This window comes from Microcebus murinus, chromosome 15, assembly GCF_040939455.1.
Source record: "Microcebus murinus isolate Inina chromosome 15, M.murinus_Inina_mat1.0, whole genome shotgun sequence".
NCBI lineage: Eukaryota > Metazoa > Chordata > Mammalia > Primates > Cheirogaleidae > Microcebus > Microcebus murinus.
Window position 1 is genome coordinate 72,042,258 of NC_134118.1, and position 24,402 is coordinate 72,066,659.

A 24,402-nucleotide genomic window follows, 5' to 3' on the forward strand; every position below is an offset into this window, starting at 1 on the left:
CAGATCCTGTAACAGTCCACTTACTTTGCCTTGAACATGGCATTTGTACCACATTAAAGTTTGGCAAGCTTAATCTTTGCTAACCACTGGCAAATGTGAACATGCTATAAAATACAAAAACATACTTCAGCCAAAGCCATTATCAGGTACATATTTGTTTGGATTTGACTAAGAAATCTCTAATTTGTTCATGTGCACTTGCCATCTTTACATCATGCATGATCATTACTCTCGCAATTTATATATCATGTGCCTGACAGCCAACTAAGCTCTAAGTGCTGGTAAGGGAGGAAGAGAGAGAGGAGAGGAAGAAAGAAATCTATTTTACTTCTAATAGTGTGAGCACAAACTTCCATAAGCTCTCAGAGGGAGCTCTCCCGGTGGTGACCTTCCCCCTCCTGCCCCCTGCCTGCCCCACACTAAAAATGTGTTTGAGTAGTTGGCATATTCTCTTTCATACCATCCCATAAGCAGCTCTATCCTTGCATTTATCTGCCTATAAGCCTCATACCAGAGTAAAAACTATGTTATCTGGCTCTTCACCAAGACTAAGCTCAAGGAAACCATCATCTCTAATATTCGTGGAGCTCTTTAGCCTGGAAACCCATGCCATGCAGAGAGGCAGCGCAGGCAGTGCGTGACACTGAGGTCACATTTCTGTTTTGCTCACCCACTCACCAGACAAGGCCAGCCAGAGCAGGGTGTGATTCCGGGCAGAGCTTGCCACTTAGTCATACTCCCTCCCCAGTGAGCATCATAAAAGAAATTTCATTAAATTCCCATTTATTGACTAACTTTCCCACTTAGTGGCCCCATAACCTACAACTATGGCATCTTATATTTACCTCATGATATGTTGTGAAGTAGAAAAGGTGGGAATGATGTGATTATTATTTCTATTGTACAGAATGAAAGGGAAAGGTTACTTGCCACATCTGGACCAGAACTAACATCCCCTCGTCCTCGCTCTCCGTCCATGCCCACCTTTCAGTGTCTTGTGGCAGGGACTACATTCTATGCATGCTTTTCAGTGCCAGGAGATGAACACCTGCAATGAGTAGAGTGCTGAACATAAACACAAGGGAATACAACAAATCAACCACCTCCAACAAAACGAACCAAAAGAAAACAAAGAAACGGATCCTTCTTCTTAATCGTCATTTACTATCTTTACAATTGAAAATAAGCATTTACTGTCTTCTCTGGTTGTTTGACTGAATTTAATTTTCCTTGGCATGTAATTTATCACAGACAGAGCCTTAATACCAAAGCTTTCAGCCCTATCTTGCATCTTATTTTCTATTTGCTTTTTGTTTTATTTATTTATTTAGGCTTGGCTCCCAAGTCTAGGTCAGATATGAAGGGGAAACCAATCTGGCATCATCAGTTTGTATCTTTCAGATTTCACGATCTGAGCTAATCACCACCAGGTTGTCAGTGTGGCAATCCACGCTGACCATGGAGACATCAGAGGGAGCACATCCTTCTACAAATACCACATAAATGTCACTGCAGGTCGCAGATATTTTAAAAACTCACCTGTGACCTCTACTGGCCATGTTACCAAAATACAACAGCTACCATGCTTGCAGAAGTGTTTCCATATTTTCACTCATTTATTTAGGAAATATTTTTAGCACCTGCATTGTGCCAGGCACTATTTAAGGGATTACAGTAAAAAAAAAATACAAAAAACAAAAAACCACCAGACAAAAACCCTTCCCTCTTAACCACTTCAGTACCAGCGATGACTGCAGTCGACAGCCACAGATGAACGCACACAGCGACTTTAGCTGGCAGCCGTGATGTGACTTTTCTAATTTTTCATTTATCAAAATAAAATTGTGAACATTTAAAAATAATGTAATGAAAACATATATGTATATGTTACCTATTCTGATTTACATGACAAGTAAACCTGCCCGTAAAGTGAAACAAGCCTTCAGAGCTTTCAAGCTTTCCTCGTCACACAAGAGCAAGACGGATTTGTCGTCAACGCACAGCGCAGACCGCCGTGCGGACTGTGAGTGCAGCTGTGGGCAAGGTTTTGTGGCCGGCGAGCACGGTACTGAAGTGTTTAAAATTTGGCAGGGGAGACAAACTAGAGACATTATAGATGAGTTCATTGTAGAGTACTTTAGAAGGTGATAGGTACTTTTAAAAAGAGAAAACATAAAGGGATTGGAAGTCCTGAGGAGGTAGAGCCAGAAAAGCAGGTTGCAGAGGGAAACCGGGTGCTCAGGACAAGCATTGCTGAGAGAGGGAAACTGAGCAAAGTCTTGAAAGAAGTGAGAGCCTCAGCAACTGAAGATTGAATGTGTAGTAGGTTTTCAAATTCAATTAGACGTTGTTCATTTTCAGCGAGAGTTTGTAAAGAGGCTTTGGAGGCAGTCAGACTTGTGTTCAAACCTTGCATCAGTCTGTTTTTGCTACTTCAACAAACACCGCCAAATTCTCAGTGGCTCAAAACCCACAGATTTATTTCTTGCTCGAATTTCATGAGGGCAGCATGTTGCCTGACGGTCAACTGTGACTCTCACGGCTCTGCTCAGCTGGATTCGGCTCAGCGTGTGTCGCCTCATCCCAGGAGCTGGGGCCAAAGGAACAGCTGCTCTCTAAGGCACGTGCTGTTCCCAGGAGGAGATCAAGGCTGAAGAGGGCCTCACCAAACCACACACCACTGCACGTTGCCACCTACGTGCGGCACATGGCAACTTCATTCACCTTCTGTTGACCATAAAAAGTTGAACCGGCCTAGCCCAAAGCCAGTGGGGGCAGGGAAGTGTATTCTGCCTACACAGAAGCATGGCAAAGGCGAGGACAAGGCAAAGGCAAGGACAGAATGCATGTTTGTGAATAAATAACACAACACACCCTTAATGAGCTCCTCATTACTTTTCAGCAGTTTTCATGGTCTATGCCCAGTTGCCACCACCACGTTGTTCCTGCGGCAATCCACACTGATCACTGGGACATCTGGAATGACAGGTCCTTGCACAAACACAGACATAAAAGTAACTGCAGGTCCAAGGTAAGTTGTAGGTGCCTGAACCGTCCTTTGTCCATCTGTGAAACAGGAATAAGAACAGACTACCTGAGAAGAATAAATGAGGTCATGATTGTGAATGTCTTTAGCATAACACCTGCCTTACAATAAATGCTAGTTGTTTTTGTTGTTGTTGTTTTGTTTTGTTTTGTCTTCTTCCAAAGGTGGCATCAGTCTGGCCCAATTCCTTTGGAGGTTTAGGAGGCCACGGGATGAGTTGGAAAACTGAGGAACCTGGGATTCAAAACATATAGATTCAGTTCTGATTCTAAATCCTACATAAATTCCTAATCTATAAAATTGGACGGCTGTCTACACAATCTGTAAGTCTTCCAGCACTAAAGATCCCCAATTTGGAATAAAACCTTTACTGTAGGTTTTTGCTTTTTCGCTAGAGTGGCTGTTTAGTTTTAACACCAGGTGGCGCTAGCCAACAACTTAATGGAAAAGGACAGAGTGGTTTTTGTTTTCCTGTTTGCTTGTGGTGAAATTCGAACAGTTCTAAACTATTTTTATTTTCTTCTTAAATGTGTATTGTTATAAAGCAGAACTTTTGCATCTGATGGTCCCTCAGAAACTACTACTCTGAGGAAATGGCACAAGCCGAGTGCTCTGGTCTAGACCCTCACACTTGGGGCGGGGCCCTGGGAGCCTGTGGGAATTTCTAGTTTTGCCTCTGAAGTGTGGAAGCTTCTCTTTTTTTGACCCGGGCATGAGATCATTGGAGCTGTGCTTCAGGATGACACGTCTAGCAGCCATGTGATGAGTTCCAGGAGCAGCTGGCCAGGGGGAGAAGCATCTGGGACTATGGTTTCCAACCCCTGGGCCGTGGACCACTACCAGTTCGTGGCCTGTTAGGAGCCCGGCCACACAGCAGGAGGTGAGTGGCGGGGGAGCAAGCGAAGGTTCACCTGTGTTCACAGCCACTGTCTCCCATCTCCCCCAGATGGGACCGTCTAATTGCAAGAAAACAAGCTCTGGGCTCCCACTGATTCTGCATTTTGGTGAGTTGTATAATTATTTCATTACGTATTACAATGTAATCATAACAGAAATAAAGTGCACAATAAATGGAATGCGCTTGAATCATCCCCAAACCATCCCCCCAGCCCCCCTACCCCTGTCCGTGGAAAAACTGTCTTCCATGAAACCCATCCCTGGTGCCCAAAAGGCTGTGGATAGGTCGTCTAGGAGGCTCTGAGAACAGGCCAGTGTCTGCTCCGTGGGTCTACACTGCGAGGGGCAGCGAGTGTAGACACGGGTCTACATGCCGTTGCTGCAGCATGAGGCAGTGGAAGGAGCTATGGCTTTGGGGTCAGACAGGTCTGGGGTTAAATCCTGAAACTCCAGCTCCACAGTGTTAGCACCTCGCTGCTCCCCTGTGGAACTGCCCAGAAGAGGACATGTCCTCTTTATGCTTCTGAGGTTCCTGTTTCCTTGGGCAAGTTACTTCATTTCTCTGCACCGCAAGCCCATCCGTGACACAGGGGGAAACCTGTAACACAAATCTCACAGATCTGCTGTGGGAAGTAAAGGTAGTGGCCACAGAAGAAGTGCTGAGCGAATGCCAGTTCTCTTTCCTTTTACAGAAAAGGCTACTGGGCTCTCGCATGTGAGACAAATTCGGGCAAATTCAACATCAGCATAGAGACAGATATGATGGCCGTGGTTGTCTGTGGCCACTTTTTGCAAGAGATGCTGAGCTCTCAGGATACTAGAGGCTCAAAAATTAAATCTAGTAAACTGGTGTACAGCTCGAGACTTAGGATACTCACTGGTCTGCACGAAGTAAAGAGGAAGGAGTTACACAACGTGTCTCTGTTCTAATTGCTCAAGCTCTACTTAACTGAAACCTTGCTTCACAGGAGATTAGCCACAGCCTCCGAGAGCACCGAAATCCTGAATTGCAAACCCTGTTTTGCCACTCACAGACCTGCGTAAATCTCAGTTGCAGTGAATGCCTCTCCTATTTCATTTATGAAATGACTATTTTGAGAGGATACTCACCATAGTCATTGTTGTATTAGTCCTTCTTCCAACTCTCCAAACTGGAGGAAGAAGAAATTAATGTGCAATGATAACGTTTCTATTTTGTATGTAAAGGGAAAACGATTTGCTCTTTTCAAGGAATACGGGAAAATTTGTGGGACATGAGGTTGTAGATAATTTCCAGAGATGGGTCACTGCTGCTTCCATCTTATTCTGGAGACAGGCAAAAAAACCACTGGTCACCAAAACACTCGTGAACAAATGCCCTATAGCAAATAAGTGTAGTGTACCCATGGAGGAGGGCATGATGTCAACAATTTACTCCCTAGGAAGGAGATGACTAAGAAAGAGCAATTGATGATGATGTTTCACTTTCACGAGAGTCAGGGGACACGATACCAGGGCGAGCCACAGAGGCACACGTTCCCCCTGATGGCGGGAAAATGGGCAAAGTTGTGCACTCACCGACAGCTGCTGTGAACGCAGCTGACAGATAGAAGCACATTCTAGTTCTGCTCACGTGGATGAGAACACCCTTCCCTTCCTTCACATAACCCAGATGGTTCCCTTTTCAAGTGACATAATCAATGGGCACGAGCCTCAGAGTAGATGTGCTTGGCAGCATAGCCCTCCCTTTCCCACCCTGTGCGTCACCACGCTCAGCTCCGTCAGATGAAGAGGACAGCAGAGACCACCAGGAAACTGTAAGTTTGCCGCCTGGTGAAACTGTATGGTCACAGCGTGCGAAATGCAACTGGTTTCCTAAGGCTCAGGACCAGGAGACACCAGAACGCACTATAGAGAAGATAACTGAGAATTATCCACCGCTGATTTTAAAGAAGCCAGTAGGAGTACAACCTCTATGGAAAGTACTATGGAGATGCCTCAAAGAGCTAAAAGTAGAACCTACCATTTGATCCCGCAATCCCACTACTGGGTATCTGCCCAAAGGAAAAAAAGATATTCTATAATGAAGACATCTGTACTGGAATGTTTATAGCAGCACAATTTACAATTACAAAGATGTGGAAACAACCCAAATGCCCATCAATACATTACTGGATTAATAAAATGTGGTATATGGATACCATGGAGTTCTACTCAACCACAAAAAACAACATGACCTAGCACCTCTCGTATTATCCTGGATGGAGCTGGAGCCCATTCTACTAAGTGAAGTATCCATGAGGATTGAAAAACAAGCACCACATGTACTCACCATCGAATTGGTATTAACGGATCAACACTTAATGTGCACACATAGTAGTAACGTTCATCAGGAGTTGGGCAGGTGGGAGGGAGATGAGGGGATGGGTAAATTCACACCTAACAGATGTGGTGGGGGCTGTCTGGGGGATGGGCACACTTGGATCTCTGGCTTGGGTAATGCAAAGGCAATTTATGTAACCAAAGCGTTTGTACCCCCATAATACTCTGAAATTTGAAAAAAACAGGTTAAATCACCAATATCATCTCCAAATTATGGACAATAATTTTATTTAAGAAATAAAATAACAGAATAAGAAAAAAAAATAAAGAAGCCAGTAGGCAGATGACTTTCTGGGATGAATTTAAAAAAAATTTTAATTGACACGTAATAATTATACGTATTTATGGGGTACATAGTGATGTTGCAATAAATGTATAGTGATCAGATCAGGATAATTAGCATATCCATCATCGCAAACATTTATCATTGCTTTGTGTTGGGAACATTTAATACCCTCCTTTTAGCTATGTGAAACTATATATTATTGTTAACGATAGTCATCCTACAGTGCTATAGAACACTAGAACTTGTTCCTCCCCTATCTAGCCGTAATTTTGTGTCCTTTAACAAATCTTTCCCTATCTCCCTCTTCCCCCTACTCTTCCCAGATTTGTGTTAAATTTAAAGAGAGGCCCGGATGCCAGGGAAGAAGGCCTGGGGTCTGTGCGAGCAGAGGCTCACAGGAGGGCAATACAGAGATGTGGTCACGGTGTTCAGGGGGCTGACACACAGCTGGGCAGGTCCCAAGAGCGGATTTTGTCCGTGTTGCTGAGTGGTGAGTTTGTGAGACTAATCCTTGCTAACTGAACTGTCAAGAGCTTGCCACAGCCAACAAAACACAATGTATTTACTGGTAACAGGTACCCAGTAAGGCCTCCCAGGGACCTCCCGGCTGGTTTCCTCAATCTAGGTCATATTCTGCCGTTATCAAGGTATCTGGGAGACCAAGTTCATAATGAGCATGTTGCTTGTGAACAAGGATTCAGAGCAAAAGCATTGGATCAACTCAAGGGGTGTTTCCTCTGGGCATGAGAAAAGCTTTCTGAGTAAAATGGGCTTTCTGGGTGATCTGAACACAAGGAATCCCCAGAAAAAGTGTCTCTCTCCTCTGGAAAGTGTTAGACAATCAGCCTCCCCTTGCCTAAATAAATGCGAGTCACCTCCTACGGCAGCTCCACACGCCCGTCCCGCCAGGCCGCCTTCAGATGGAGCCCGAGCCTCACCGCTTTCTGGTACACTCGGCCACTTTTCAGCTCCCTGTTACCAGCTCTCCGCGAGGGTCACTGATGGTGGGTCTCTTCAACAACACTTTGGTTCTCATTAGTTCCTCTGGTGGAATGATTTGCAAGTTCTGGGGACACTTTAGCACACGTGTGGCACGTTCCCACAGCCTGCCTGGGGGCTGGGAGATGCCTCCCTTGGCCTTGTTCGGCACCAGTTATTCCGTTCCTCTGTGGAATGCGTTTTTATTTATTTGCCTCCACACATTCTCACCTTCCTGGAGGAAGAGGCGAATGCGAATGAACTGCCCCGCCTTTCCCCACAAGAAAGTAATTTTTTTCACCTTAGGTGGGCCATCTGCTTCTCCTAGCAGCTCGGCTTTCACTTGAAGTGAATACATTTTGTCCCAGGCATCCTGCCAGCCACAGGCTCCAGGAGATGGAGCAACTGAAAGTAGTTTCCTTATGATGTCAGGGTCTTTGTTTTTTTAAATGGAACAACCTAAAGGAAATTATGCACCAGTGTTCAGAGGCGTCATTCACAGAGTGGCAGGAGTCTCAGGGCAACAACATGAGCTGTATATGAATTTCCTAAGGATTAATCCCATCGCACATGTCGGTAGATCTAGCGGCGGGCCTGACAGATGGAGGAAATTGAGTATTTGCTTTAGGACCCAAAAGAGACCCCTAAGCTAGAGATTCTTGACCCAGGACGCAGATCCAATTCCCCTACGGGGTTTTCAGTTTCCACGCCTTGGCCCCGCTCAACCGGCTGGTCTGATGCACAGCCAGGGTGCAGTGCCAGGTGTAAGGCACTGGGGGTGGAAGACCCTTCTTGACCTCCCAAGCTATGGAGGGAAAAATTACCCAGGGCAAAGTGTCAAAATGTACAGTCCTAAACCAGAAGATGGCAAGCTGTGGGAGGCCACAGTAAACTGAGGGTGATTTTTGAGGGTCTTGCACAGACTTAGGATTACAGCAAAAGTCAGTCACAGAGAAAAACGGCCGTGTTGGCCTGGCCACCGGGGGCCACTCGGGCCAGTGGACGGGATTTTTCTGCTGCTTCGGCTCAGAGATCAGCACGGGCAAGGCCATTTGATGACGTTAGAGGTAAGGCAGAGCAGCAGCTGCCTCCAGGAATCGACACATAAACTCGGGAGCCCTTCTGTGGCGGGGAGAAGCAGAAGACGACATGTCAGATACCACAAGACTCGAGATACAACACTCATGGCCTTGTTGTAACTAACACACATGGGACATCTTGAACTGCTCAGAAGAGATGGGGCCATTGCTAATATTCAGCCAATGTACACAAGCATGGTGTAACTGCAGACTGAAATATAAACACATTGCCCCGATGGTTGGTAAGTAGCTTAGATTGCGTGTCACCAAATGATGTCATCGATGGCCTCTGCGTTGGAGGTATTGCGACCTGGGACTGGTGCCTCTGGACACGGTGGCGTATAGAGGTGGGAGCTGGGATGAGTGCAGTGCAGTGCCTGGTTGCAGCTCAGGAGGGCCCCTGGGGACCAGGCTGGGCTGGGGACTGTTGCAGATGGGGCAGAAGACAAAGGCCGTCCGGGTACAGGCTCTGTGAGCAGCTCTAGCGTCCGGGACACGAGGGGCAGCCCACCCCTCACCCTTCTGCTGAAGTGAGTACCGATCCCAGACCTAATGACCACTGATACCATGGAGAAATCATTGAGAGGCTTTTGTACGGTTTCCTCCACAGAACTGTAGTTTAGACATGCACAGCACTGAGTTCAGTGAGACCTTGTCAAAACATAAGACCATACCAACCAGTAATTTCCAATAATCAGTAATGATTAGAAGTTATTAGAATGGTTTAAAGAATATTTTGCCTTGTAAGTTATATTACACTGTAAGCAGTTTCATGATCTATAGTGTACATTAGTGAGTAGAAAAGAAATATTTTTAATTTTCATTTACATTCTGATTTATAGAAATACACATATTTCTATTTTTCATTTACTTTCATTTTTTGCATTTTCTTTCATTTACTTATAAAATGTATGCTGCCTTACAGGTTGCTAACTATGTTGACATCATCCTCAGCTGGGCAGTGGGGGGGAAGTAGTGATTCAGCTCGTGTGGTTTGAGATGGCTTCATTACAGCCCTACACCCAGTCCAGGTTGGCCTGACTTGGGAAAAGATGGGTTTCATTTGGCTTACAAATAAAACGTTATCTACTATTTGCTGCTGAGGATTGTGCCTACCAAACCTAGTCAAGAGTTCCCAGACATTGCTGTTCTCATACTTCCTGTGTCCTCAGTAGGCACCTGCAGCAGCAAGGTACAAACTGTGCAAAAGTGGCTAAGTTCTACATTTTTAGTAACTTTGCCAGGACAGTGCCAGATGGGAAGTTCATTCATTCCACAAATAGTTACTGAGTACCTACATGGTGCCCAGCACAGCTCTCGGCACTATGGACGCATAAGAGAATGAAACAGAGAATCCCTGCCCTCTGATAGCCAGTGAGCAACTGGAGGCAGCGGTCATCATGGCACATGGAAGATGGGCCACACAGTCAGTACGGATCTCCATCAGTTTAGGATCCAAAATCTGGGCATCACTCCTCGCTTTTCCAATTGCTGGCTCAAGTCTCCACTCCTCCATATTGTGGGTGATCCTATTCCGCGACAACTCCCCATCTCCCCAAGGTCCGGGAACCCTAGGAACCTAAGGGGAGTAGTCTCGTTTCAGTGTTGGATGTCGAAAGACCTGATCAGTCCATTAACAGGTTCTGGTTTCAGTCGTAACTCTAAACACTGCCACTGGTGAAAACCGGCTCTGGCAGTCCTGGAGCTGCGGTGGGGATGTCCTTGCTGCTGCAGAACCCTCTGCGGGCGGTGGAGCAGCTGTGCACAGGGACTCCCAAGATGCCAGCTTCTTGGATTTATATTCATACAATCAGCCACTGTTGCCCAAACAGGACAGCTTTGCCAAAGTGGCCGAGCATAACTGGGTTTCTAGCCGCAGCCCACGCAGTATCTGGAACAAGCTGTCCTCCGCAAACCTCTAGGCCCCGGTGTGGGGCCCGTCAGGGAGGCAGACTTCCTCTCTCTTCTTGGAGGATCTCAGTCAGGGCTATCTCAGCTCTTCAGCAAGTTTTAATTAAGTTGAATCTCAAATGAGAAGGGGATAGGGGCTTGATTCCTTCCCTCCCGGAGGATCCTTGGCCATAGGTAAGTTTAATTTGGCATGTCAGGGGAATACTGGAAACAGCGACCTTTACAGGGCCGCAAAGTAGTCTTTCCCCAGTGACATGTGTATCTGCTTGCCCTATATTGACCTAATTAAGAGTACTCAGGGAACTATCAAAGATCTAGGGGGTAATTGTCTCAGTCTATCTTGCTGCTTCTCCAGCTTAAAAAAAAAAAAACACAAAAAACAGTTTCAAATCACTACAAATGTTTCTGGGAAGTTAGAACACTTAAAAATCATTGGTTATAAATAATTTGGCCTAGATTGTTTATCAGATTTCTCCCTAACTGAGAGGTAGTCACAACCTGGAAGGATATGGAGTTTCACAGGAGCAAGGAGAGAGGGAGAAAAAGAGAGAAAAATAGAGAAAGAGCAAAGGACAGGAAGGGATTCTATGGTACCAGAGGTGATCGAGCATCTGAAGCATGTTCCCCGCCACATGGGGAGAGGAGAAGGAAGACTTTCTCTGCTCTAAGTCTGTATATTAAAAGGGACATGAAGCTCCCACCTAATGCACAATAAGGCGTGGTCTGCTTCTGAGAGAATCAGACTCGCAGGAATTCTCTCCTGAATTCCTTCTACTAAACGAAAGCCTTAAGACCTCCCAAGCTTCTTGGTAAACCACTCCTCACCTCTTAGTGTGGCAAGCTCTTACTGTAGAAATCTCAGAACCTCTTAGGTAAGGAAAGAAAATCCCAGAATTTGCTGAGATGGCTTTAGACTCATTTATTTTCTGACACTAAAAAAGGTCAAGATTTCTCTAAGGAGGTCATTGAACCACTATGATATTCCTAAGCCCCTCATTCTCATTGACACTTGGCCTTCTCCATTTTCTCAATTGTTTTACATCAAGTAACTTGGGACACAAAATAAACCATAGTCACAAAATAACTTAAAGATACAAAATAAACCACTTAACACTGTTAAAGCTTTCTGATGTCAAGACATACGTGAACCATGCTGGCCCAATCAGCACAAGTCGCTAAGACACAGTGGGGAAATATAAAGAAAATTCTGTAAGACAGTAACAATCTGGGGGCAATTTTTGTTATTTCAGACCCAAAGAAGGAGCCTGCATTAGAACATTAATATTAAAAGCAAAGACTAACTTGTCATTTGATAGAAGACAATATTATAGAAAGATTATTTTGGTAGACTTATTATGTTTTAGACATATAACCCAAGTATAATTATAAGACAAATATTAGACAAATCTCACTTAAGAGACATTCTACAAAATACTTAGCCAGCACTCCTCGGAATTGCCAAGGTCATCAAAAACAAGGAAAGTACGAGAAACTGTCACAGCCAAGAGGAGTCTAAGGAACATGATGACTAAATGCAATGTGATGTTTTGGAGAACATCCTGAACAGAAAAGGGGACGTTAGGTAAAAAACTAAGTAAAAATGAGTACAGTGTGGACTTTAATTAACAATAATAATATATCAATATCATTCATTAATTGGAACAAATATACCACATTAACATAAGAATCAAATAATAGAGGAAACTGGGTGTAGCCTATACAGGAAGTCTCTGTACTAAGTTAGCAATTTTTTTGGTAAATCTAAACCTATTCTAAAATAAAAATGTTAATATTTTTTAAAAAGATATTTAGAATCTTATACTCACAGAAAGTAAGGAATGGAAGGGGCCATAAAAATCATCCATTAAACCCTTTATTTTACAAGGGAGAAAACTGAGGGTTTATAGTAGGGTTCAGTGGCCAAGCCCGCCAGGTGGGCTGCACTTTGGAGAAGGCTGTGAGGAAAGGGGGGGGTCACTGCTGATCCCCATCTTCAGTGACACTGCAGCATCATTCACAACACACAGTTAATTCCCAAGAACCTTCTCTACCCAAGAATTTAGTCCATTCACTAATTTATTCATTAACTCATCCTTCATTTAACACATTTTACTGAGTGCCTGGCACTATAATTTTACTCCTAGAATAATAATCACTTGGAAACTCGAACCAAGGGACTGAAGTGTTGGCAGTTCTCCATATCTGACTTTGTAGAAAACACCATTCAGCTGATTTAAGTTTCTGAGTGTCCAGGGAAGAATCATTTCAGCCAAATACGAACAGGAGGTAGATCAAGGAGGCACATGAAGAGCGTGATGGCTTTCTGGCTCACAGAGGGCATGTGTGGTTCATTCACACTCAAATTAGCTCTTTTAAAAAGTTATTTTAGATTCTCCAATCTCTCATTCTATTATTTTTACAGTTTATTGAGGCGCTAGGGTAAGAGCGTGATTTTTTCCTGGTTCTCAGTTTCTGCTCCACTACTTATCAGCGGTGTGATCTTGGCCAAGCTGCCTAACATTTTTGAACCTCTGTTCTCCCATCTGAAAACTACCTCGTGAAAGTAAGTTGCTTGGACTAAATAAGACAACATTTATAAAGTGTTTAGTACACTTGGCAATGACAGTTAATATCATCATTATTGCTAGTATCATTACTATTATCATTATCAACCCACCAGATGCTTGAACCCATGAAACAACTTTGGGAAGATTAGGGCAGTAACTGAGGACCTGCAAAAGAACACACTTTGGCACATTTGATCAATCTTTCCATCTTTCTAGGTTTGGTGAGTCAGGTTGTCTCCAACAAATCACAAAATTATTGCTGGGATCTGGGCTGTGATTCCACGCACCAGTCCAATGCCCCTTGCAGACTGCCAGGAAACTAAAGAGGTTATTTTCAAGTTCCTTTCCTTCTTGGCCTCTTTTCCTGCCAAAGTTTATTTTTACGTTCACATCATTCATTCTAAAATTTCCATGAGCTCCTAAAACTGGACAGTTTTTCTTGACACACTTCTCTCCTGATGGTCATTTTTCCGACTTTATTTCTATTCTATTTAAAGCTCATGTTACTCACGGTACTCACAACCTCCATGTATAAATTCTTCAAGAGTCCAGCATTCCCAGGGGGTGCCTTACTCTCTACACCAGTTAAAAGAGGGCTTGTGTTTGCTATTCTGACTAAACTCTTTTGAACAAGAAGACTCTCCTTGCTATCCCATCATAGCCAGGGCTGCCAGTCTGCAAATCCTGGCAGTTCCCAAGGACATCATGCCATCAAAGTTGCATTCCCATACGAATGCCCCTTGGAGGTGTTTCTCTTTCCGTAGTTGTAGCAGCATCAGTTCAACATCTCACACAACAGCTACTTGGTAATTTTGCTGTCCCCTCAAGGATCTCACTGGAGACTCCTCGGTGGAGTCTGTTTTCACAAGTCTCACTGCAGTGGCATAAAGCTAAGCTTGGGTAATAGAGGTTAGTTGTTCAACCCAGTTGCAAAAACCATTCTAGGCACCAATGTTCCAGGTTTGGCGGAAATCTTAAGGGAAATTTTAAATAGTTTGAATCACATGGAAAACTCTTTTACTGAGCTCAAAAATAATTAAGTTAATAAAACAGCTTGTTGCTTTTTAACTGATGAAAGATTTTAGAGGTAGTTTTCAAAGGTAATTTTGTCTGTAGTTCACTATTATTTCAACAAACATATTTTGAATTAGCTCTTAATTAGCGTAATTATTTTGAAGCTCCTTTTGCGGAGGATAGTCACTCCTACCTCTCTCCTGGGAGGGGCTGAATTGCAAAGGCTGAAACCAGCTGCTACTTCTGCACACACTGCCGGCCTCGGTGACTCCAGAAGGACTTGAGCCTGAGGGAATGACAGAAACGGGTCAGTTATGGAACAGGGAGCAGCAGATTCTAAATCAGGGCACATGCATGAGCTCCCAGGTGGAAATCAGAGGAAGAGTTTATGCGTTTTCCCATTTTTTTTTCACATGCTTAAGATGTCCAAAGTCTGAGATTATTTATATCTGAGGTATCTCTTGAGACTTCATTTGGTTGGAAGGATTTTGCTGTTGGTGGTGTTTTAGAAAATACTAATTGGATTGCTTTTCAGATTTAATACCAGTACTTTGAATGCAATTACTTAAGCTTTATACCAAAGGTTTCTCTATTAATGAATTGGTTCTGTCATTAAATTGTGAGGATTTTCTATTTGTAACAAACCTGTTTGGACCTAAGAATGATAACATGCACCTATATAAATAAAACATACAGACACACATATCATCACATAAAAAACTAAAAATATAGCTGGACATATTTTCTAGAAATCTGGACAATATATTTGGATGCCCTTACTTAAAATATAGACTCTATGTCACATAAGAGTTTCACTCTGGGAGGTTCTATCTTAAGGAGACAGGTGGTCTCCTGAGCAACATAAAGCAGGGTTGGACAAGAGGTCCCAGTAACCTCGTTAGGAAAGAAAACAAAATTGCCTTAAGGCTCCATGTACCGGTATAAGAAAACAAATAGTGGTTTCAGATTTGAGCTGCAAAGTAAAAGTCACCAGGGCAGACTCTCCAATTGCAGGCCTTGGTTTGCAATTCAACTGCTTCTCCAATCGGCAACTCTGTGTAAGGGACATCAGGACGAATAACAGCAAGCATTCTAAAATTTATCAATGTTTTATAATACTCCTTAGAAACAATGGCAAACCAAGCTGCTAATAAATAAATATTTGCAAACACACAAGGGACTAGGAAGCCAGGATCCAAATGTGCTTCTTAGGGGAAAACTTTCCTAAGTGACTTGGAACGTAGTTCAGAGACGGTCACACCGTCAGCATGAGCTGCCGTGTACCACTGAAGCCAGCATGCAAGAAGCACGATGCCAGTATGTTGTATGGATTTGAGTATTGCTGTATATAAAAGTGAATTGACTATTTGGAGCAGCTGTGAATTCAGACACAAAAAGAGACAAAGTGAGCTGCATAATAAGGAAAATAAAGGACTTAGACACATAGGGAAATAATAGTTAAACAAAGAGGAAAGAGGATTCATTGACACAGAATATGGGTTTGGCTTGGCACTCTACTTCTGGTCTAGATTTACACAAGGTAAACAAGGCAGGTAGCTCGTAAGATGGACTGAAGACTGATTTCCACTTTCCTCTTCATACCTACCTATGCCTATACATTTAAATCATGCAAACAAGTGAACCCCATCTGTGGCATGACCTTTAATAACCTTTATTTAGTAAGGATCACAGGAGATTTGTTTACAAATAGGCAAAGGACCTATGTAGTCAGTTGCACACCCAGCTCTCATCTCCTTTCCTGAAGTCCCTGCCGCTTTCTCCAGCTTCAATAAAATGGTGACCAAGCAGAGATTAAATCTCTCTCAGGGCTGTCAAGTGCTTCTGGCTTTGTCAACCTTCACTTTGCTCCACTTACCTCCATACTGGGGTGTGCACATACCGCTTCCCCAAAACCGCCAGCACCAGGGGCCTTCTACTTACCGCCACTCCTCTTGAAATACTCTTCCCTTGACTTCCATGACAACATTTTCCTAATTTTCCCACCACTTCTTTGGATACCCCTCGTCAGGTTCCTCCCCAGTGACTGGCCCATCCCTAAATACCCGCGGTCCCTAAGATTCTGCTCTCAGCCCCATTGTCAGGCCTATGATCTGTTCTGAGAGGCAGCACAGCGTAATGCTGAAAAGCAAAGACACCAGAACCACACTGCCAGGGCTTGCCATTTTCTGGCTGTGTGTGATATCTTGGTCAGCTTACCTAACATCTCTAACGTTTCCTCATGGGTAAAATGGGACTAATTATAGCACCTGTTTCACAGGGTCGGAGGAGGAGTGAAGGAGTTCAGACACAGGAAGTGCCTGGGCGCACAGTAAGAGCCCAGCAAGTTTTAAGTCATACGGCTATGGCTTCAACTATCATTTAGTTAGATAACGCTATTAGTTATTTAGTTGATATCATTTGATATTTACTTGATTAGTTGATAAACTCTGATAGAGCAGACTTTCTCCTGAGCTCCAGGTGCATTTACCCAACTGCCTACCAGTCATTCCCAGTTGCCTCCGGGGCTCCTTAAACTCAGCATTCACCAACCAACTTGCTTCTATCTTCCCACTTCTGCTGCAGCCAAAACTCCTGTATTCTTTCTCTTAGATGAATGACAGCTCTTTATATTCTTTTCCTAGATGAATGGCAGCAGCATCCCTCTGAGGACCCAAGCCTTCGAAAATTTAAATAAAGTCTCTTACCCCCACCCTAAACATAAATGCCTACTTGGTCATCAAGTCTTTTCAGTTTGTCTTCTCAACAATCTTCTCTTCTAGGTTCCTGCAGGAGCCCATGTTCTCCCTGTCTCTTGTCTCTGTGCTCTTGCACCATCCTTCTTTCACACTGCAGTCAGGTGTGCATCCTTTTAAACATGTTTCGATCATTTCCATTCACCTTCAGGATAAAATCTACAATTTTTAGCATGTCATAGGAGGTACTTGATCAGCCTGCTTCTTTCTAGCCCCCTAATTTCATCTCCCGTCATCTCTGGTTCCAGCCACATGAAACTACCTATAATTCCCGAAGTTGCCACCGTCTCTTTCACCTTCACGCCTTTGTTAATGCAACCTGGAATGCCCTTTCCTCCAATTTCTGTCTAGATCATTCCTACTCCATTATAACGTCTCTAATTCCCAGAACGCTACTCCTAATTGAATTTTTTTTAAAAACCTGAAAGATAGTTAACAGATGCTAGAATTCTAGTACAGTTTGCACAAAACAGAAGGAGATGCCTTTGGTGCCTGCATTTCTGAGACACAAGACAGATTCCTTTTTTAGTCATTTATTTTTGCTTTCAATTCACTCGTAATGACTCTTTGGGTGGGAAATGAGAGGGGTGGAATATGAATTGGAATATATCTTCTATCCAAATGTTATAAGAGATCTAGATAGTGAGGAAAACTTGGTGGAAACACCAACTGTGAAAGGGGAAGAGGTTCTCAGCTAGCTATTCCTCCACCTCCTCCTCCTCTTCTGTTCTGCTGCTTCTTTCTCTCTCCCCTTCCCCCCTCCACTTTTTTTTAAGGTAAAAATCACTCTATGTTCTTTTTAAATCCCTCAGCCTTCATATTTTATTGCTGCAAGAGTTTGCCTCCCTGAGGTCCTTGTATAGACTAGTTATTTCCCTCTGTAAAGAAGCTGTTCAGTCCGCTCTCGCCTGGTTTGGAAGGATCCAAGGGAGGCAGTTCTTGCAGTCCTGTCTCCTTCACGCCCCTCCTCTCCCCAGTCCTGGCTAGAGCAGAGTCTGTGTGGGGATTCCAGGCAAGAGACAAGGCAGACAAAGGTTCATTTGTGAAGCACCTCCTTCCAGCACCTCCTCTCATCTCCTTTTGCCCAAACTCACCCAGTGAGTTGAAGCATTTAAGAAGCTTCCTCTGACAAGAAGATCAAAAGGAAAGGAGAAGAAGGGTATGTAATTTTTTCCTCTATAAAAAACATTTTAGCTTATTTTTCTCTACTTCAAACTGCTGCAGTAGATTAGGGCAGAAATGCATGCGTGTATTGAGTCAGAAGAGAAAGACAGAGACAAAGAAAGACCCTCTGCCTGCACTTTGAGAAAGATGATGCTTCCTAAGATAAGGGCAAAGAATCGGAATGGAAAGTATCTATTCCTTGACTACGAAAGTCATTGAATCATCCATCATTTTAAAAAGAGGCAGATTCCTCCCTATTACTTTTTATGCCCAAATCCACTCTGAATGTAGGTCCACACAACAGGGCTTGTTATCCTGCCCCTCAGAACTCGGTGAGGGTGATGGGGTATATAAGACAGTTTTGAGTGCAGCCTGTATATATTTATATTATCTACTCTCCATGAAGCTAACTGCAATGTCTAAGTAAGCAAATGTGTTTTTTGTTTTTGGTTTTGTTTTTTGTTTTTTTTTTTTTGCTTTTAAAAACCCCGATTCCTGAAAAGAAACTGGTATAAATGTGATACAAAGAGGGAATTCATTGAATCCATCCCTGGTGTCCTCACCATGGAGCACAGCACAGCGTCTGTGCTGCTAAGATAAAGAGAACAGTTTTTTTTCCTTTGGGGCTTAGAAAAATTCCTCTTTGAAATGTCTGAACTTAGTTATACAGGCTATGAAAAACTCTCCCAAATGCTGGTTCTTTTCTCCAATGATGATGATTTATTGTGGTCAGGTTAGAATGATGCAAGAGTGAACATATATACCGTCTTCTAGCATGCCCTGAGAGGCCTGAAGGCATATCAGCTTCAGGGAAGATGTGGACTTTGTTTCTCCAGGGACACGGGTATCTCGGGTATTTAGGCTGATATATCTGTTTTAAGGATATACAAAAAGCTTATTTACTTTTTAATACTTCTATTCCTTGAACACATGCTTTGTGAAACTTCACTTCAGGACTCAGTCATTGTAATACAAGCCTGTTCTAGGACAGTTAATAACAAAAAAAGAATTTTTAAAATAACAGTGATTTTCAGCCTCCAAGAAAGATGAAATGGGAAATATTTCAGGCTGGGCAGCAAGTTTAATCTCTCCCCACTATAATTTTGATATTTCAAATGTCAAGTGCTAGGCTGGAGTTTCCACTTGCTTTTGCAGCCTTGCTTCTCTCCTGCTGCTTTTTGAAAGAAATCTGAAAATGGACTGCCCTTTCTGTCTAACTCATCAACTCTGTTTCATTCCACTGCTCTCAATACCAGTTCCCAGAACTGACATCAGCTGCCTGTGATGTGTTGCACCATAAATGTCTGAATACTTAAACTACAGAGCCCTGTTAGTTTTGGCCATTCAATGGGATAATTCTTTTTAAGACTCCATTTAACTTCAGCCATTCAAAAGCTTGCCTATGCCAAATACCCTCACTAAATCAAAATATGCAATGCCCTACCAAATGATGGTGGCAGTGATTTATTGCTTAATTGGAAATGCCTTGCTCTTAATTCGGTATCCTCTGCATTGATCTTTCAAACATTACACCACTGTTGGGATATGAATGGTATCATGCAACATTAGGAACATATTAATTACACAAAATAGAATTAAAAAAAAAAACCTGCAATGGATAACTACCTAAGATTCTCTTGCTTATTCCTTCACATCTTCAGTTTTGAACTGTTTGCTTTTGTAATTTGGGTGTACTCCAGGAGGAATTTTAAGTGCATGTACCTCAACTCAAAGGGAAAAGAAATAGAGCAATTTGCTTCAAATTGGCCAAAGTCATTTCACTCTGCTTGGCACTTGAAAATATATGGTTTTGATGGATTGCCTAGGATTAACGTTGGTGTCTTTTAATGGGGAAAAAAAACAACCATTATATCCCAGGAACATACTGGCTCAGACATTTCTCCATTTGCCAAATAATAGTTAAAGCTATTTATCTGTAAGGGAAGAAGAGAAGCCTTCAGTTAAAACATGTAATTTATAATGTGTTAAACACACACACACACACACACACACACACACACACACACACACACACAAACTACCAGTAGGTACTTGCCAGGTGTGGAACTTTCCGTTGCAGCATGCCACTGAGACTGTGGCAGACACACTATTTTGGACATGGACATAGTCAGAAGACATACATGGTATGGCAATATTCCTATTTACTTTTCCAGGAATTTATTTGTGCATTCATTTCTTCAGTGAATGTTCAAGAAACATTCACTGAGTCCAACATTGAAGCAGGCACTTTGAGAGATACAAAAGGAGAGGTTATAGTCCCAGCCTTCATGATGCTGGCATCTCCTCTTCCAGTGCTCTGAATATTGGACTAGCCCAGGCTGTGGGCATTTGCCGTGTCTGTTCTCAGTCCACACTCACTGCTCTACCAGACCTATAGCTATAAATATTATCAATGAACACCCTGATTACTCTCAAATTTCTATTTCCAGCCCTGACCCTCAGACTCATATTCAACTGCCCACTCAAGGTCTTCATTTGATGTCTAATGGGCAACTCAAACCTAATTTGTCCAAAAACTTACTCCTGAATTCCCCTCAAATTGGCTCCTTCCAATTCTTCTTCAGTTTAATAAACGGCAATACCATTCAAGCCAAAACCCCAAGAGTCCTCCTTGATTCTTTCCCTCCTGCCTCACATCTTCCATCAGTTCTGATCAAAGCCCCTTGCCTTCCACTTCCAATCTTGCTCCACCACAACACAACTTCACAGAGCAGCCAGGGGTTGTTTTTTAAAGACATAAATCAGTTCATACTACACTTCTGTCAAAATCTTCCAGTGATTTCTTAATATACTCAATAACATCTAACTCTTTATCATGTCCTATAAAGCCCTTTATGGTTTTTCCAGATCTTTCTTCCTGGCTAGAAGTAAATTCACAGAATGACCAATTCACTAAATGGTTAATTAGCTCTTGGTGAATTTCTCATCCCCCATGTCCAATTATAGCCATATTCTCCACATGGTTAACTGACTTATGAAAAATGCTGACAATGACAAGGCATTATTTAGTAAAATTCACTGTTCTCATGGTACAGATTATATATAAGTGGTATGGAAACACAGAGCAAGGGAGCTGTGAGAATGGTATTGCCTGGGAGCGGGAAAGATTCTTAGAAGATGTGAGTCTGAGGTTTGTCCCCAGTGGATGCTTTGGTCCAAAATTAACATAAAGGGAAGAGGTGACAGGGAACAACAAAGAAAAGACACATGTATAGGATGAAAGCAGTGACTGGATTGACTGGCCAGCTAAACAGTAGTCAACAATAGGTGCAGAGAGGAAATAGAAGAAGAATTTAGGATTAGCCCTAAGAAGTTCACATAGTCTTCTAGATAACATGAAACCTTTAGATAATATGAAATCTTATCTGTAGGTTCTTGCTTAGGATAAAAACATGTTTTTGGAGAATCATTCATTCAATTCAACAAATATGGGCCAAGCATTGTATTAGCCACCAGGTATGTGGTAGTGAACAAAATGGATCACTCTTGTGGAGTTTTTAGTCTAATTGGAATGACAGACATAAAATAAGTAAATTCACAAATATATATTTTAAATAATCATTAAGGAAAAGAAAAGGGCACCATAAAAGAGTCAGGTTGAAACTACCTCAGACTGTAAGGCCTTTGAAAGGATGACATTTAGACTGAGACTGAAGAGTCGAGAAGCCAGCCAAGAAAAGAGCAAAATGGAAATAGAATTATAAGGAAATACTCTCTATATATCTTTATTGCTAAACAGCAACATGATAGCATAAGGAAGCATAAAACTCATTGATGAAGACAAATATATATACAAATACAGACTACTGTATTACCATAACAGTGGTTGGGAAATCCCTTTTAGTTCTAGTATAAAAGTTAAAAGACAAAAGTAAAAAATAACTATAACTAAAAATATGTTTATGGATACACAATATAAATAGATGTAAATTGTGACATTAATAATGTAAAGTGTGGTAGGGGAGAATTAAAAGTGTAGAGCTTTTGTATGTGATTGAAGTTATCACCTTAAAATAAACTTATAAAATGTTAATACTTTATGTAAGTCCATGGTAACCACAAAGAAAATACCTACAGAAGTTATACAAAAGAAAAAGAGAAAGGAATCAAAGCATATTTTAAAACAAAAACAAAAAAACACAAAGTAAAACAAGAAGATGGGGGAAAAAAGGGCAAAAGAACTAACTACAAGACAAATTGAAAACAATGAACAAAATGGCAATGGTAAATCTTTCTCCATCAATACTTACTTTAAATATAAAAGGATTAAACTCCCCAATCAAAATATCTAAGGTGACAAATTAAAAAAATAATGTCTAACTATATAATGTCTACAAGAGATTCACTTTACATTTAAAGATACACACAGGCTGAAAGTAAAGAGATGGAAAAAGATTTTTCTGTGGAGATTGAGTCAGAAATTAAAAATCTCCAAACAAAGAAAAACCCCGATGGCTTCACTGGCAAATTCTACCAAACATTCAAAGAATTAATGTCAATCCTCAAAGTCTTCCAAACTCATTATCTTGATACCAAAGCCAGACAAAGACATTACAAAGAAAAATAAAAAAGAAACAAAAGAAAACTACAGGCCAGGCCGGGCGCTGTGGCTCACGCCTGTAATCCTAGCTCTTGGGAGGCCGAGGCGGGCGGATTGCTCAAGGTCAGGAGTTCAAAACCAGCCTGAGCAAGAGCGAGACCCCGTCTCTACTATAAACAGAAAGAAATTAATTGGCCAACTGATATATATATATAAAAAATTAGCCGGGCATAGTGGCACATGCCTGTAGTCCCAGCTACTCGGGAGGCTGAGGCAGAAGGATCACTCGAGCCCAGGAGTTTGAGGTTGCTGTGAGCTAGGCTGATGCCACGGCACTCACTCTAGCCTGGACAACAAAGTGAGACTCTGTCTCAAAAAAAAAAAAAAAAAAAAAAAAAAAAAAAAAAAAAACTACAGGCCAATAATCCTAAGGAACATAGATGTAAAAATCCTCAATAAAATATTAGCAAACCAAATTCAACAGCACATTAAAAGAATTATACACCATGACCAAGTGGTATATATCCCTGGAATGCAAGGATGGTTCAGCATATCCAAATCAATAAATGTGACACACCACATTAACATAATGAAGAATAAAAGCCACATGATCATCTCAGTAGATGCAGAAAAAGCATTTGACAAAATTTAACATCTTTTCCTGAAAAAAACTCTCAAGAAACTAGGTATGGAAAAAATTTGCCTCAACATAATCTGACAGATCTAACAAGCCCATAGTTAACACTGTCTTCCACAGTGAAAAGTGGAAAGCTCTTCTACTAAGATCAGGAACAAGGATAAGATGCCTACTCTCACCACTTGTATTCAGTGTAGTAGTGGAAATTCTAACCAGAGCAAATAGGCAAGACAAAGAAATGAAAGGCATCCAAATTGGAAAGGAAAAAGTAAAATTGGTTTTGTTTGCAGATGACATGATCTTATACATAGAAAACCCTAAAGACTCCACAAAAAACCTGTTAAAACTGATTTAAAAATTCAGTAAGTTGGCAGGATACAAGTTACATATCTATGCATTAATAACAAATTATCTGAAAAGGAAATTAGGAAAACAATTCCATTTACAATAGTATTAAATAGAATAAATAGGAATAAACTTAACTAAAGAAGTCAAAGACTTATACAATAAAAACTATAAAACATTAGTAAAAAAATTAAACAAAGACATAAATAGAAAGGTATCCTGTAGTCATGGATTAGAAGACTTAATATTGTTAAAATGTCCATACTACCCAAAGGGATCTACAGATTCAGTGTACTCAATCTCTACCAAAATTTCAGTGGCATTTATTTTTACAGAAATAGAAAAAACAACTCTAAAATTCACATGAAACCCTCAAAAGACTCTGACTAGCCAAAACAAAATGGAAGAACAAAGCTGGAGGCATCACACTTCCTGATTTCGAAATACAATACTACAGTAATTAAAACTGTTTGGGCCGGGCTTGGTGGCTCACACCTGTAATCCTAGCACTCTGGGAGGCCAAGGCAGGAGGATCGCTCAAGGTCAGGAGTTCAAAACTAGCCTGAGCAAGAGTGAGACCCTGTCTCTACTAAAAATAGAAAAAAATTATTTGGTCAACTAAAAATATATAGAAAAAATTATCCAGGCATGGTGGCACATGCCTATAGTCCCAGCTACTCGGCTGAGGCAGGAGGATCACTTGAGCCTAGGAGTTTGAGGTTGCTGTGAGCTAGGCTGACGCCACAGCACTCTAGCCCAGGCAACAGAGTGAGACTGTCTCAAAAAACAAAACAAAACTGTAT

General features: G+C 42.0%; 1 protein-coding gene across 2 annotated transcripts in view; it reads left to right on the forward strand.

Moving 5' to 3' along the window:
- Positions 1–3,879: 3,879 nt before the first annotated feature.
- SCRG1 (stimulator of chondrogenesis 1) overlaps positions 3,880–24,402 on the forward strand; it is a 30,659-nt gene continuing 10,136 nt past the window's right edge. Inside the window, exon 1 of one of the 2 annotated variants that reach the window (XM_076010715.1) lies at positions 3,880–4,050. In XM_076010715.1, coding sequence (XP_075866830.1) covers positions 3,993–4,050 — 58 coding nt within the window. In that variant the 5' untranslated portion in view covers positions 3,880–3,992. Of the gene's footprint in view, positions 4,051–17,878; positions 18,052–24,402 lie in introns of those variants that run through there. The other variant, XM_020280247.2, reaches the window with a different exon arrangement.